The 15,525-nt window shown below is 25.5% G+C and overlaps 1 protein-coding gene across 1 annotated transcript in view; it reads left to right on the top strand.

Moving 5' to 3' along the window:
- The window catches only part of LOC114128867 (glutamate receptor ionotropic, NMDA 2B), a 279,007-nt gene that overhangs the window by 120,755 nt on the left and 142,727 nt on the right, over window positions 1-15,525 (top strand). The window contains exon 5 of the mRNA XM_027993467.2: window positions 11,653-12,158. Coding sequence (XP_027849268.2) covers window positions 11,666-12,158 — 493 coding nt within the window. The 5' untranslated portion in view covers window positions 11,653-11,665. The remainder of the gene's footprint in view (window positions 1-11,652; window positions 12,159-15,525) is intronic.

The raw sequence follows: 15,525 nt of genomic DNA, 5'->3' as shown, positions 1-15,525 counted from the left end.
ACTAAGAATCGATGCACTTATACTTATTACTTACTAACCGCCTATCATTTAATATTAATTTGTTTATCGTATACATTTTTAAATTGCAATACATTGCCAATAAAAACATAACTCTTGTCAAAAAAGTTTATTAAAAAAAAAATTTATTTGTTTTCTATTAGGTACGAATGTTTCCAAACTGAAAAATATAATGGACATAGCTTCCATTACTTTTTTGTTATACACACAATTATTTAATATTCCGAATTGATGTTCCATAGGATGATATATATTTAAATTTTTAGTAATATAATGTATAAAAACTTTAAAACTTGTCGTCTTGGAACATATTATTACATGGATTTTTTCGTACAATAATTCAATAACTGGTAAATCATTTTTGCTATTTATTACATTAATTGTACGTGTAAATTAGTTAGGAGATTTATAAAAACGTGTTCTAATACAATTGTAATTTAGTTAAATTCACTAAAATTGTCTTAGACGTGTATTTGTTCTTATATATATATATATATATATATATTTTTTTTTATCAGAAATGTACAATATGTATACTATGGCACAATAATAATAGTAGAGAATATGTGCTACAACCAAAACAAACATGAAAAAAAAATTGATGTAAGAAGCCATCTAGTAATAGCACTAATGCACTATCCACTAACCTTTTGTGTCTTCAAAAATATCTATTTATGTATATATTATATAAGTATGTACATCTTAATTTTGTATTTAATTATTTAAAAAAATAATTTGTAGTAATAATTCAATTTCAATTTCCATAAATTCAATACCGTAGACGAAATATGGTTTATTTTAGTATTTATAGTTTTATTTTTACTTTTTGGTTTCCAAATACTAATTATAATTAAAATGACACTATTTTATCGGGAAAAATATGTTTTTCTGATGTTTAATTTATTTTTCGGCCTTCCTCCAGCAGTATAAATAACCAATTCAAGTGAAAATTCGTTATTTATAGCGGAAGAATCTTTATTTTAACAGTTCTGAACATAAATAAATGAAAATTACTACACATCGATTAATGAAAATTCGGTGAACAATGATTACTGCAACATGACAGTGTTAATTAATTAATATCGACACATTTTGGTTGGAATATTATGTATTATAAAGGAATTAATACCTGGAGTTTCGTTAACGGTCAACGTCCTGCAGGCCAGCGATTGCATTTTGAGTAATAAAAAGTATACATTACCATTCCCAGTAAGTTAAGTCTATCGAATATATATCATTTAATACTGAAGGTAAATTATTATAAATAATTGATACTCGAATGCTCGATAATAAAGTTAATAAAAAAGGAAATATATGTTCAAGTTTTCATAATTGCCAGTTTTGTAAAACTGTTAATTGGATATTTTATATCATTAGTTCCAACTTTAAGTTGAACGCATCATAAATACATTTCAACAGTTAAAGTAATAATTCGTTTTATTTTTAATAGTGCTTACCACCATTTTAACACGTTTTCACACCTACTTTCAGTTAATTTATTACTATTGATGGGTATAAAACATTCAAGACTAATCAAACTTACATTACAAAAACATCTTACAGCCGAAAACTTAATTTGAATTTGTTAATCCATCTACAACTACACAGTCTGTAATAGTGGTCAAGGATATATTAAATATATGTCAACCAGCGACTAGTATTACTATATAATAACTTACTGTAGTTATGGTAATATTAATTTGTCCACTGCATTTAATTGTGACCAAAAGGACTTAAAAAGTTATATAATCTAGTGATAAAATATAGTTTTATGTGTCTATGGTAGTGTGCATATAATATTATACTACAACAATAATTACTTCAAACCAGTAGTACAATAAAGACATGTCACAAAAGGTTATGGTAAGAATAATATATAAAATAATGTATTTTATCAATATTATAAGCGTTGATAAATTATGTTTATTTAACCGTTTAATATGTATTTTAATCTGAGTTTAAAAAAGGGTTAGCATGCATAGATTATATATATACATGGATGGATTATACTATGTATTCAAATGTGATTGAAGTGCATATAAGGTATCAAAGTGGTTGTATATAATTAAGGTATATTGTAATAAATGATAACACAAACGCAACTCAGAATTTTATTACTGCCTAATGAAATCAAAAATTAGGAAAATAATATTTTTTTTTACATATTAGTTGTATAACGTATAATCAGTTACATTATTGGTTTTCAAATAGCAATAATTCGACGTACTAAAATCTATAGTTTTTAATTATTTATTTATTTTTATAATTAATTAGAAGTTAATTAGAATAATAGTAAACTATAAGAAATACCTTATATTTAAAATAATTATTTAATATCGTATTGATAAATAAATGCTTTATTATATAGGTAGATTCCTACATGTATTACTACATATAGCTAAACTATGATAGCTAGAAGACTTATTAGTAGTATGTTCATGTGTTTATTATTATTTATAATTCCATGACTTAGTAAACGGCCATTATACGTAAAGAAAAATTTACCGTAATATGCCCGTCATTTATCGCGAGTTTCACTCGTATCGTTATAAACATAAATTGTTGATTATATCTGTAAGCATTAAAAAAAAAAAACAAATTAAGTCTACTCTCCAAACCATATTATTGTCTCTTATTCTCTTGTATAGTATGTGGTCTTAATCATATTACAGAAATAATCAAATAATATGGAGAGATTAATTTTTCCTCTATTCAGCACTATCCGCATATTATTTGATTATTTCTTACATAATATATTTTGTACGACATGTTTTTAGTAAAGTAAACTTAATTTTTATAACAGTAATTTAATAATCACAATTTAATATTATATCTGAATTGTATAGTAAAATTAATAAGAATTATACCATCGTGAATTTGTACCACGTGCAATCTAAATTTAAGTCAAAAAATATGTATAATATCATTATTATATAATATGTAGTCAACTAATAACGAGACAGGAAAAACATGGTAATAAAAATTTTAGTGGGTAGCTGATATGTTATATTTTATTATACGATTATTGTTTTGGTGTGAATTACAACAAGCACTGTAACTTATTGATACATACTTTACAAACTACATAATATATCTGAAAGCTTCATTTATTATTAATATTTTAATATACTAATATAGTTATTAGTTATTACTTGTTTGTTTCACAGAAGGATATAAAATTTAGATTAAGTTTAAAACGAATGTTAATAAATAGAACTCGTAGCACGGAATATATGTTTAGTCCGTGATCAGAAGTATTATTGAATAGAGTACAGTTTAATCTTTAACTTCCGTATAAAGAGTATACATCGGACTCAATATTATAATCATTTATTAATAAGTGCACTTGGTCGGGTTTTAGATAAAATATGTATGGTTTAAATGATTTAAACAAAAATGTTGAACGAAAAAACCTAAAAAAGTCTAAGTCCTTTGCCAAGATAGATGAGAAATAGATGATAGTATTTTTACGATTTTTTTTTATGATTGGCTTTTACTTACATTGATCGTAATGTGATTTCTGAATTGTTCGAGGTTTATTTCTAGGAATAACAAAGATAAAAACTTAATAGTAACAGAAGGTATTAATTAGATAATATATAATCTCACTGATGTTAAACATAATGGCGTGTAGTTCCAAAACCAGCTAAGAACAACAAAAAATCAAAAAGCTTAAAATTCATTCTACTCTATTGTTTTTGTAATATATATGTAATTAAAAGTTTAAAGTTTACACACATTGTATGAATCACATTGTGTATGAATATTTATTTTATATAAAAATCATTAAAGAAGTTATATGCATTTACATTTTTGATATAGCTGGTTTTGTTGTAAATTTCATTGTATAGTTATTTTTAAAATTGACTGCGATATAGGTGGTTTTCAAACTAACATTGAAACATTTAAGAAAATAAAACTATAATATTTATGTCAAACTATTGATGATATTAAAACTTTTTATTTTTTTTATATTAAAACTTTATTTGATTATTATTATTAACAACATAAAAATGTATACATTTTGTCATGCCTTATACAATATTAAAACTTTGTTCAATTATTTTACCGCGAAAAAACATGTGTTTGATGATAGATAATTTTGAAATAAACATAGTTTGCAACCATTGATTGATTTTGAAACTAACTACAATTTTTCCATTATCAGTTTAACCATTTATAGCATTTTTATAGATACTAAATATTTTTATAGGAGTTTTAATATACAGTGTGACCATTAATAAAATACAAAAAAAAATCTTTTTAGCTGGTTTTGAAACTACACGTACTTTGTATGCTGTTCTTACTTTGGTAAGGTGGTATAGTATTTTTACTTTATGCTCACACCAATTATGTCTGAGATGAGAATCTGTTTCACAAGGTCAACAATGCATATAATATGCAGAACATATGTAAAGTATAATGTATATACATCGTGTATATAGCAGATAACACATTTTTGAAATATCGAAATAGTAGCTGTTGTGAATATTTAAACTATATAGGATTCTTATTTTTGACTATGATAAGCTATTTCTTTATTTTAGTATTGGTATTTTTAATAAAGTACATTTTATTACACATACTTGATTTATATATAGTTTTTAATATATTTAGTCTATGCCATTTAAAACTATATGTAACATAAAATAAAATATAGTCAAGAAATTTACGTTTTAAAACTATCTTATTTACTCGATTTATGTTCTATAAAATTGCTATCTAAATGAAACTTTTCAAGTAACTTCAAGCACACAAAATATTTAATAAAAATTAAAAGAAAAAACATCATTGTAAAACCAATACACTTCTCATGCATTTAGAATAAAAAAGTAAAGGACATAACATGATATAAACCATTTTTTACGGTCTTCATGTTTAAACTGTTTAAAATATTTCACAGTTCTTTGTACCTATATTGAAATTCAATACACCCTAACATAAAATTGAGTTGTGCATGTCACTATCTTAATGTAATTGACTGATTGATCGGTACTAGTATAACATGATATCCGTTAAAAGGTAAATCGAACTTAGAAAAGCTTTACGTCGTAGGACCTATAGCAGTAATCACTACAATCACGTTAAATAATTATTAGCATTCGATTAATTTTGTTATCCTTTCTATAAACAAACGATTAAAGTAGCAGTTAAAATCTAAAAATAGTTGGTACTATAATATTGGAAGCTTACTTAATATTTTATTCTTTGTAGCTTAAAGATTGAACTGCCATGGCCTGAGCCCACACTCTCTCTTACCGATCAATCGGTCATAAGAATACCATTGCACTAATATCTAATAATACTATATTGTTTTAATCTATAATATTATAGAATAATTTTGTGATCAATACACAGGAACACGTGACACTTATGTTGAGACATTAACATAGCTGCATGTTCAAATATTTCCCCATAGAGAGGAAAATACACTCCTTTTCCTATAACGATCACGTTAGACAATTATCTTTCCAAACAAGTTTTTCGAAACTCAAGTCTCCCTTGCCATGATAATATATCGACGACTGTGAGATTTTATGATATTTATATTTCGAAAGTAAAAATATTAATACATAGCCAAAGGTCTATTTTTCTATAAGCCCATCAATATATAGCATAATAATATTATGATATTATTATTTTGTCGTACGTAATAATTTCGTTCGTCTCAGGATGATCAATGACGGCCGACAATTTATCGGCGGTCTATCTTCATTATTCTGTTGCCCCGTTTGTAGACTTTAATTGTTAGTTCGCTGGAACTATCACGGAAACTAACGAGAATATCTATAATATTAACAATTTGGTACGACTTTAAACAAAATAATGAAAAATGAGTGACACAGAGACATTCAATTAAATTTTTGAATAACTGCGTGGAAAAAAATTGCGTGGAAAAAAGTTCAATAGTATCGTTAGAACGTGGTACATAAAAAAGCTTCTTTTTATGTATATATTATAAAAATAAATAATTATAGTTTAGTTCAATATTGCACATATTTATATTCAACAGTCAATAAAGTAGTACTGTTAAAGTTATTAATTAATTTTGGGTATCAAATCAGAATGGTTCTATATATTACTTACTACCTAATTAATTATATTTGATTATTTCAATAATATTTAGTCATATAATTAATAAAATATATTAACCACGATACTGATATATAACGACAATATTTAAATAAAATGCAGTCGCTTGTGATGGATAACAGATGAGGTGGAATCGGTATAGTTACAATTATTTGAAGTAGATAACTATAAAGTAGTATTATAATTTTTCATAATACGAAACGATTGCAATTAAATAGCAATTAATTTTTGATTTCTGCAAAGCAAATTAGGTACTTAAATGACATTGTGGCTGATAAAATGTATATTACCTACCTATTTAAAGTTTGAACGCTACGGATGAATGATTACGATACAATTTATTTACCTGTGTTTATAGAAACCTTATTGAATATGTGTTCATTGCACGTGTATGCGAATGCATTAATTCCGATGGTTACTCGATTTACTCGATTGTAAGTACTGAAGTTATATTCTATCAATAAAGTTTTGTTGAATGGGGCTTTTAAAATTAACGATTAAATGAGATAGCACTCGATGAAGGTTTATATACACCGATGTGAGGCGTTTGCCGATGTATAATGGTTTTTGTGATGTATAAGTAATTTTGCATTGCACAGTGTTTACATAATATACAACTCATACAATCTCCAGGGTACACAATAATATCAATGCAAATGCATTGATAACAGAAGTATTCTCAACACTGCGTGACGCTCTATAAATAATATATTAGGTCCCGAACCACAGTTGAACCAAAGACTATGTAAAATACCACTCTTGACTTGAATATGATCTCACAGTTGTAAATAAAAACTAACAAATTAAGTTACCGTACGGGAAAAGCCCAACAGGCGTAAAATTTGGTTAAATGAAATGTAACACAGATGCAAAAAGGAGATGAATACCGTCGCAGCAGACTTTGCTCCCGTGACATTATTTCGTTAAACAAAGCGTTGATTGTCTATATGTGTATCATAATACATACAATAAACCATTATATGATGTGGGTTTGTACATTTTGAATGTTAATACATTTTATTTAATTATTCGGTAAATGCACCTAATGATTCTATTCAAGCAAGAGTTAGTCGTACTCACATAATATATGTTGTGTATTCGACTTACTAATGCATATAATATGCTGAAATTTATGCTCAGAAGTTACAATTTTACGAGGCTAGCTTAAATATTGGATTGGATTGTTATATTATGCAACATGAAGGTAAGAATACGTTATTCGTGTTATCTCTTGTCTCGATGGTTTTTTACAATATTTTAATTTTTAAGTAAATTTTGAGAATTATTAAATTTTAATGATTTAAAATAATACTGCTGGGAACTTAAAATTCGCTATTTTATATGCTTTCCTTATGCATAGGACAGAGATAGCAGGCGTTGTTATTACAGCAGATTAGTTGTTGGGTAATTTAATCAATTCATTTTGTTATTAGGGTAAAATAATATATTACTTTTTTTTAGCATTTACTACAACTAAAGTAGAAAAGTAAAAATTCTTCTTTAATTTATATAACAACTAAATAATACAGTGAATATAAAACAGCTATCCACTATTTTTTTTTTGTAAACGATAAATTATATAAAATAATAGATATTATGTTAATATAGTAAAATTTAATAATTAAATTATTATAAAAATTGTTGTCCCCTGGAAGAAATAATCATGGGTGAAACCAATATTACTCTTTCATCAGCTGTTAAATTGTATGTTTTATTATAGGTACTTAATGTTTTCTTAGTATGATTGGATGCACTGTATTTTGTTCTGTATAATAATCTTTATACCAATATGTTTGTTAAATTTTGTTTTATTTATTTTACATAAATGAAGTTTTATGATACACTCATGATATAAGATTTTTTTAAGATTGTTTTTTTAATTCATATTTGAATTTAAATTGTGACTATTATTTACTTGATTTTTAAATTTTTAATTTATGTTAATAGTTAATACATTAAAATTTAGTGATGTAAATAAATTGATTTTTTTTCAAATTGAGTGCTAAAGAATTATTAAAAATAATATACCAATTTATAAATTAATTAAATTAATTTATGTATTTAATGTTAAATAAATTGTATGTTTTCACAGTGTTCTGTTGTGAATTTATAATGTTTATTGCTTATTATTTTGACGTTTTAAACCACTTCGGTTAATATTTAACAACTAATAAACATAAAACTTATTTAACTACCTATAAATAACTATAATAATACTTCGTCTGTAGTAATATGATATTTGATACCTACCTTAATGAATTATCAAACTATAGCAGTATTTTAAATTGATAGCAGGCTGGGATACTTGCCTAATTTAATTATTGATGACAGACATAATATCTATGATATGTTTCAAAGTTCACGTATTTAATCAGCAGTGCGTGGTGAAATCAGAATATTAATAAATATAATATGGTAATAATATTATAATCTTCGGTATAATTTTAACATTATATAACGAATATATGTCATGGTTGTAACAGTTGGTATTATAATCACCAACATGGCACCGAATATTAATAAAGTAATTCAAAAATTATACAGTACATACTGAGGAAAATTATGAAGAGCCTACGAAAGAGTTGGACAGGAAAATATCATCTCAGTCGTTCATGAACTGCATAATACTTTGAAAGAGATCAGAACCACACAGAAAAATAAGCGCATTACGTCACTATAATGATTGCTCAACATATTATACTAAAAACCAATTTAAGCATTTTACTGTCATTGCTGTTTTTGGAATTTACGAAATTGTATTTATATATATATTTGAAACTCTAAGAATCAGTTACTTTTTCGATCAATTACCAATTATCAATCAACCGGATACTATAGTCACGATGTTCTTTTGTCTTCAATTGCAATACGATGATATTCAAGTTTGTAAGTTTTTTTCATGGTAATATTACATATTACATCGTTGTTAGACAGATACTTTTAATCTATACGTGTTATGTTAATATATAATAGTATAAGGGTAAACTAATAAAATAATGAATTGTTCATTGGAAAACTTAATTGATTTTTAAGGTTAATACAATTTAATTATTGCATTTAAATAATGATTGCTACCACCTTGCCTCAGTTGTCGTCGGTGCAAACATAGTTGTTGTCGGAGAGACGACTGGTGAATTATTAACAATATGCATTAATACAGTATGTGTATTATGTATCATGCATGACCAACTGTTCCCAAATCCCATTTGGATGCTAACTAATAATAATTAAATAATACAATTTAATGATGAATTTGATATTTTTTTTTATCAAATTGTATTTCTATTTAATATTATACTTTAGTCATGTTATTATTTCTATATAGCTTCAAAATAAACTTATTTTATTTATAATTTCTATTAAAAATATTTTTAATTTATATTATCCATATTTCAGTATTTTAATATTTATATTTACCAAAAACCACAAGTCACCAAATATTAGTTATTTCAAAATTATATAAAGTATCTGTAGTTATTCAGTATCTGTTTTATAGTCAGGGAAGTACACAATATAATAATACATGTAATAGAAGTATCAAAGAAAACTTTTTTCATATTAAACTTATATGCATTTTTTGAACTTAGCTTTATGACTTTAAATTAATAATACCTACATTAAATCCCATTTACCATTTGGCAAAATGAACATTTAGAAATTGAAATATCAACTTCTAAATTGTTTCTCGATTAATTTGTTATAATAAAGACAAAACAAAATATCAGTAAATAAAGAAAAACAATATTTGTTCAAAACGCAAAACAAATAAAAACACAGAAAATAAACTTAAAAATTATACAACATTCGTATAAGACAATTAAATTAATGAACCATACAACAAATGCAAGAATGCTAGTCCTTATGTATTGGTATATTTATTTGTTTATACTTTATCGTATTTTAAGTTTATGGTGTGATTACAATTTATGATTTGAAAATGTTTTCTATTATACAAATTGAAATAGAAGTACTTACTTGCTTACAATTTTTTACGGCACTTTAAAATGTTTATAATGATTTTAGGAAAACCTAATTTATGCTAATATTTACCAATCCAATAATGAATCAACCTATGGCTACTTGTATATTTTTTATTTTAAAATAATATTTTGATAATCATCACATATTGTCGAATTATTTAATAAAATAAATTCATGAAATTCTGAATTACAACAACTACGAAAAAAAAACCAAAAATAGATTTTATAAAATATGTTGTTTTGACTTTTTAATTACGTACCAAACATTGATACTTTGAAATATCCTAATTGATATGTATTGGTTTTCACAATGAATGATAATTAAACATCAAACCATAGCATTGCAAATATGATTCAGGTCGTCTGATTTATAATTTGTATAATATTGCATTCAACGATTCTATAATAATGAATTTATTAATACAAATCAATACAAATGTGTTGAAGTGCCAATTTAGCTGTCTAACATAAAATATCGTTACATGATTAGTTTACACTTCTATCTTGAGGTAAAAGTGTTTAAAAATATTATATAAAAAGATCAACTCATTAGCTATATTTATACTTTAAAGTTGTTTTATATTTTATTACTATTTACACTTTTTTTTTTAGTGGTTCAGGTGACAAATTAATAATTTATAAGTTATAACATCAACACTAAATTAACGTGTTGTTCACACTGGATCAGGTGTTCGTAGAAAAGTACTGTGAGATGGTATATAGTTTTTATTTGTATCTTGAACTTGGCAATAATTTTTTTGGTTCATGCTTTATGTATTTTTATTTTAAACATCCAAAAATGAGCGTATTTAATTTCCAAATAAATTAATAATTGTGTATGTAATTTATAAAAATAGTGTTAGCCTACTTACTATGTTTATTTGTACTTAAAGCTATACACAAAGTAATATTAAAAGTAAAGTTAAAGTACACAATGTTAACATAGGTAATAATATATTTTATATCTATTGATCGTAAAAAATCAAATATCTTGTTGTCTCTGTTTTGAACACGACATCACATAGAGTCATTTCAAATTTACGTTCGTTATTTCCAATACAATATTATTAATTTCGCTATTATATTAAATATATTTACTAATCATTTAACTTAAAGACAATTATGTTACAATGTCCGAGCTGTTTCGATTGTTTTTTGGTATTTTAATCTTGAATTGAACTATAAACACTTTAAATCTGTTTCACGAGTATATTCGAGATACGAACATATGCCTAGGGCCGATTAAAACGTATGTTATTTTATTCATCACCACAAAATAATCCCTAGCAAGTCCTTAAAAGCCTGCAGTGGCGGATCTAGGATTTTCTCATTGGAGAGGATATAAAATATTTTCGTACATAACATGTATAGGTATATACGCTTTATTCTACTAAATTTACTAAACAAGATTTAATTTCCACGGCCACGGGGGAATCTACCCCCCATATCCCCTCTTCGTAGATCCACCACTGTAAGCCTGTAGTATGGTTTCAGCAGTAACAGCTCACCATCCGCAGTGCTAGTTGAATGAAGTAATGTATTCCGAAATTTTTGATTTCAGGACAGATCGGAGGATGGTACTTACAGGAGCAGTGCGGTTTTGGTGGTGGTCTGCACTGATCCTCGCTCTGGTCGCCACCGACACTCGTGGCTGGACACCTCGGAACGGGTCGCGTATACAGATAAACAGCCGGCCGGTGGACGTGTCACAGACGGTGTTCGGTCATGGCCGGGGCCAGAGCTCTATCAAGCTGGGAGTGCTCAAGAATCGGCTCAAGGAACCGGTGCAGTTGTCCACCACGCCGGTGGCAACCACCACCAGCACGGAGCGATTTCGTCGTCAGCAGCCCACCGTGCCACGGATCATGGCACGTCGCCAGCACCAGAATTTGACTGTCGGCCTAGTGCTTCCGTATAAATCGTTCGACACACGAGTCTATACCAAGGCGTTCACGTCGGCCATAAGTGGGTTGCAGCGTAACTTCAAGTCAAGGAAAACCAACATATTTAAGAACTACGAAATCCATCACACCATCGACATGAAACAGCTGACGCCCACGCCTACAGGTCAGTCATAGTGTAGTGCATATTATTAATCGTACCTTAACCTGGTGGACTAATTACAGGCATCGATTTTATGATATTAAATTGAATGAAACTAAAGAAATAGTATTTTTCCATATTATAATATTTTGATTCTCTCTATCTCTCTCTCTTTAATATGAGTAATTAAAATAGAGATTAATTAAACAGTAGAAAAGAATAATATGATATTTAATTAATATATTATATACTAAGATAATATTATATACCTAATATAATCTAACTGAAAATAAATATAAATAAATAGGTAAGATATTGCACTTGGTTCATGTTATTATAAATAGATGCGGATGTTGAAATCTCATTAAATCATAATACATATATTTAGAATTTTAATTGTATTTTTTTCTGTTAATAATTAATACTTTAACTGAAAGTTTAGACAGTTATTTTTTCTAGTAAGTTTCAGATAAAAATGTTTGCATAAACTTATTTTTATTACAGTATCAACAATTTTCAAAGTATTTATTATTAATATTTATTATAAAACTATCCTGCAAATCGATTTTCAGTTATTTTATCTCCAACTATCTCTAATTAATTTTGTATACACAGTAAGATTTGATTTATTTCATTTTTTCTTCAAAGCATTTAGCAACAAAGTTTGTAATTTATGGAGAAAATGAATTATATTTTTAAATTACAATGATATTATATGAGTGCAAATGTACAACTATATAATATGTAATATTAAGTGTATACAAATGATTTATGAAGTACAACAAAAATTATATTATTTAAACATTATTTATTTTTTACCAGACATAGAATATCTATTATTAAGAATTATTTTTTATGATATGTATACAATCTATGATTTTAATGCAATAATATTAGTAAACAAAATGTTCTCTCTGATTAATTGAGTTATAAAAAAAATTAGTGGAATATAATTATATCAAAAGTATAAAATATACATATTTACATCTATATAATAATATCTAACATAACCGTCATCACCATTAGGTACCTAAAAATATATAAAATCAAAAACTTAATTATTTTTAACTATGTAACCATTATATAATTAAAAAATATTCTACATTTTCTATATATATAGAAACTAATAACCTTTGTAGATGTTTTTTTAAGTTAATAAAAAAAAAAAATTCCGTATATTATTTTTATAAACATTTCTTTTCTTTACCAAACACCTATATATAACCTATATATAATAAAATATATACATAATGTATTTTCAATATTTTAGACAGATTTTACTATAGTTTTTTATTTTATATATAATAATATATTTATATATTTCCAACAAAAAAAGGAATTTCAATTAATTTATTTATTTCTAAGAAAATGATTAGCTTAACAAAGAGTTACTAAAATATTAAAGATCTATCTCAATATACTCTTTAGTTAATTTTTTTATTTTAAATAATAATATCATATAATTATGAACTATTTTAAGAAGAAAAAATATTTGATAGCTTTTATGTAAAATGTCTTAAACATCATGATTCATCTTAACTTTAATAAAAAGTTTTTTCTCTGACAAAAAAATAAACACGGAATATGAAAACATCTGGAGATTCTCATTTGTATTATATACATATGTTTATTCCAATTTATTACTCATGTATAAAATATTTAAAATATACTAGGTCTCAATTGAGTACAGTAAGTAAATTGTACAAAATATTTTACTAGGCCATATTGCTTACAACAATAATATGTTGTAAAATAATCAGTTTTAGAGAATTCGAGTTTTTGATTTTTTCAAGAAATTTATCATTCTTGGGAAATTCTACTTAAACGTTATTCAGCTTAAAGTAAATATCTATCAGAAAGATTAGAGACGTTGAAAACCCGAATGTTGTGACAAATACGGCATTTGTATATTTAGCTATAGTCGATAAAACTGTTAGATAGCATGCGAGATGTAATCTATGTGAAGGACACTGTATATGTTCAAGCATGAAATATATTTAGTTATTTATTGTGACTATGAATCGCGTAACAATGTAGAGTAGTTGTTTTTTTAGTTTATTTTATGGTTTCGAAGAAAAACAAATTACTACGGAAGTAAAATAAACAATGTTTGTTCTTCTTAATTTAAACTCGATGACTAGAAGTTTAAGTTTTAAAATGCATGTAAACAATTTATTAGTTTTATTAAATACTTAAATTGGATTATTTAAATATTTAAAAACATTTTAAGAACAATTCTTTAAGTATAATAAAAGTTACAACTATACATGATTAATTAACTAAGTATAACGAAATACCTGAATTCCTATATTGACCATCTTACATTCATAATGGTTCACTTACTTCAAATTGGTACGCATAGAAAAATATACTTGACAAAATGTCTAATGGGCTATAGTGCACTATAATGCAATAGTGGGGAAGTAAACGTTTCAATTAGGTAATTATAAATTTTAGTTAGATTAGATAAAATAAACATAATTATTGTTATATACAAAATTTGTGTAAAATAATTTATACTTCAAGTCATCAATAATAAAATAAAGTAAATTCGTAAACTATTTTATTTTTATTGAGAAACTCTGTTAACACAATTTTAATGATTCAAGTTTTTTATATAGCCAATACATATGAACTATATTATATTAATTTTTTTTAAGTAATTCTTAATGTTTAATTAAATATCATAATATAAACTATCGGTTAATAATAATAAAAAAATAAAAACAAAAAAAATAAAAGAAGTTTGAAAAATTATACTATCGACTAAATTATTGGAATACATAACACATTTAAATATATTTATATTGTAATTTATTAAATTAAAAATTATTAAATATTGTTACATCCCACACGTGATGTTACTGAATTCGTGAATCATAAAATAAATAATTCATTCAAAAACAAGCCATTTTATGAATTGGGAAAAAATAATATACATTTTATAAAGCAGGCTGTGATAAAATGTATTATTCGGTTTAGGAATAACAGAGTTGTAAGTTTTAATGCTACAGTATAACGTAATGAAATATGTCAATTTTTAACAGCAATAACGTATGTTTATATTTAAGTTTCTCACGACAGCAGTAGACAATTGTAACTGCTATTGAGAGTAATTTACAGATATTTATTTTTTTACAGTTTGATTGTATAAAAAAAAATTAATACATTTATACACATATGGCATATTACAAAAATACTGAATGATCAGTTAAGAGACAGTTACTAATGTTTGTTCAAATTATCAGTTACAACAAATTATTTAATAGCGCTGAAAGTGGTGGAGTAGGAGTCGGAATCCTATTAGAGTGATTTGCATAATGGTTCCGAGAGTTTGGAATTGTCTATTACGATTAGCAATTTCCAATATAATTATCGTAATAAAAAATAT

This window comes from Aphis gossypii, chromosome 3 (genome assembly GCF_020184175.1).
Source record: "Aphis gossypii isolate Hap1 chromosome 3, ASM2018417v2, whole genome shotgun sequence".
Taxonomy (NCBI): Eukaryota; Metazoa; Arthropoda; class Insecta; order Hemiptera; family Aphididae; genus Aphis; species Aphis gossypii.
This window is presented reverse-complemented; position numbering and strand designations above follow the sequence as displayed.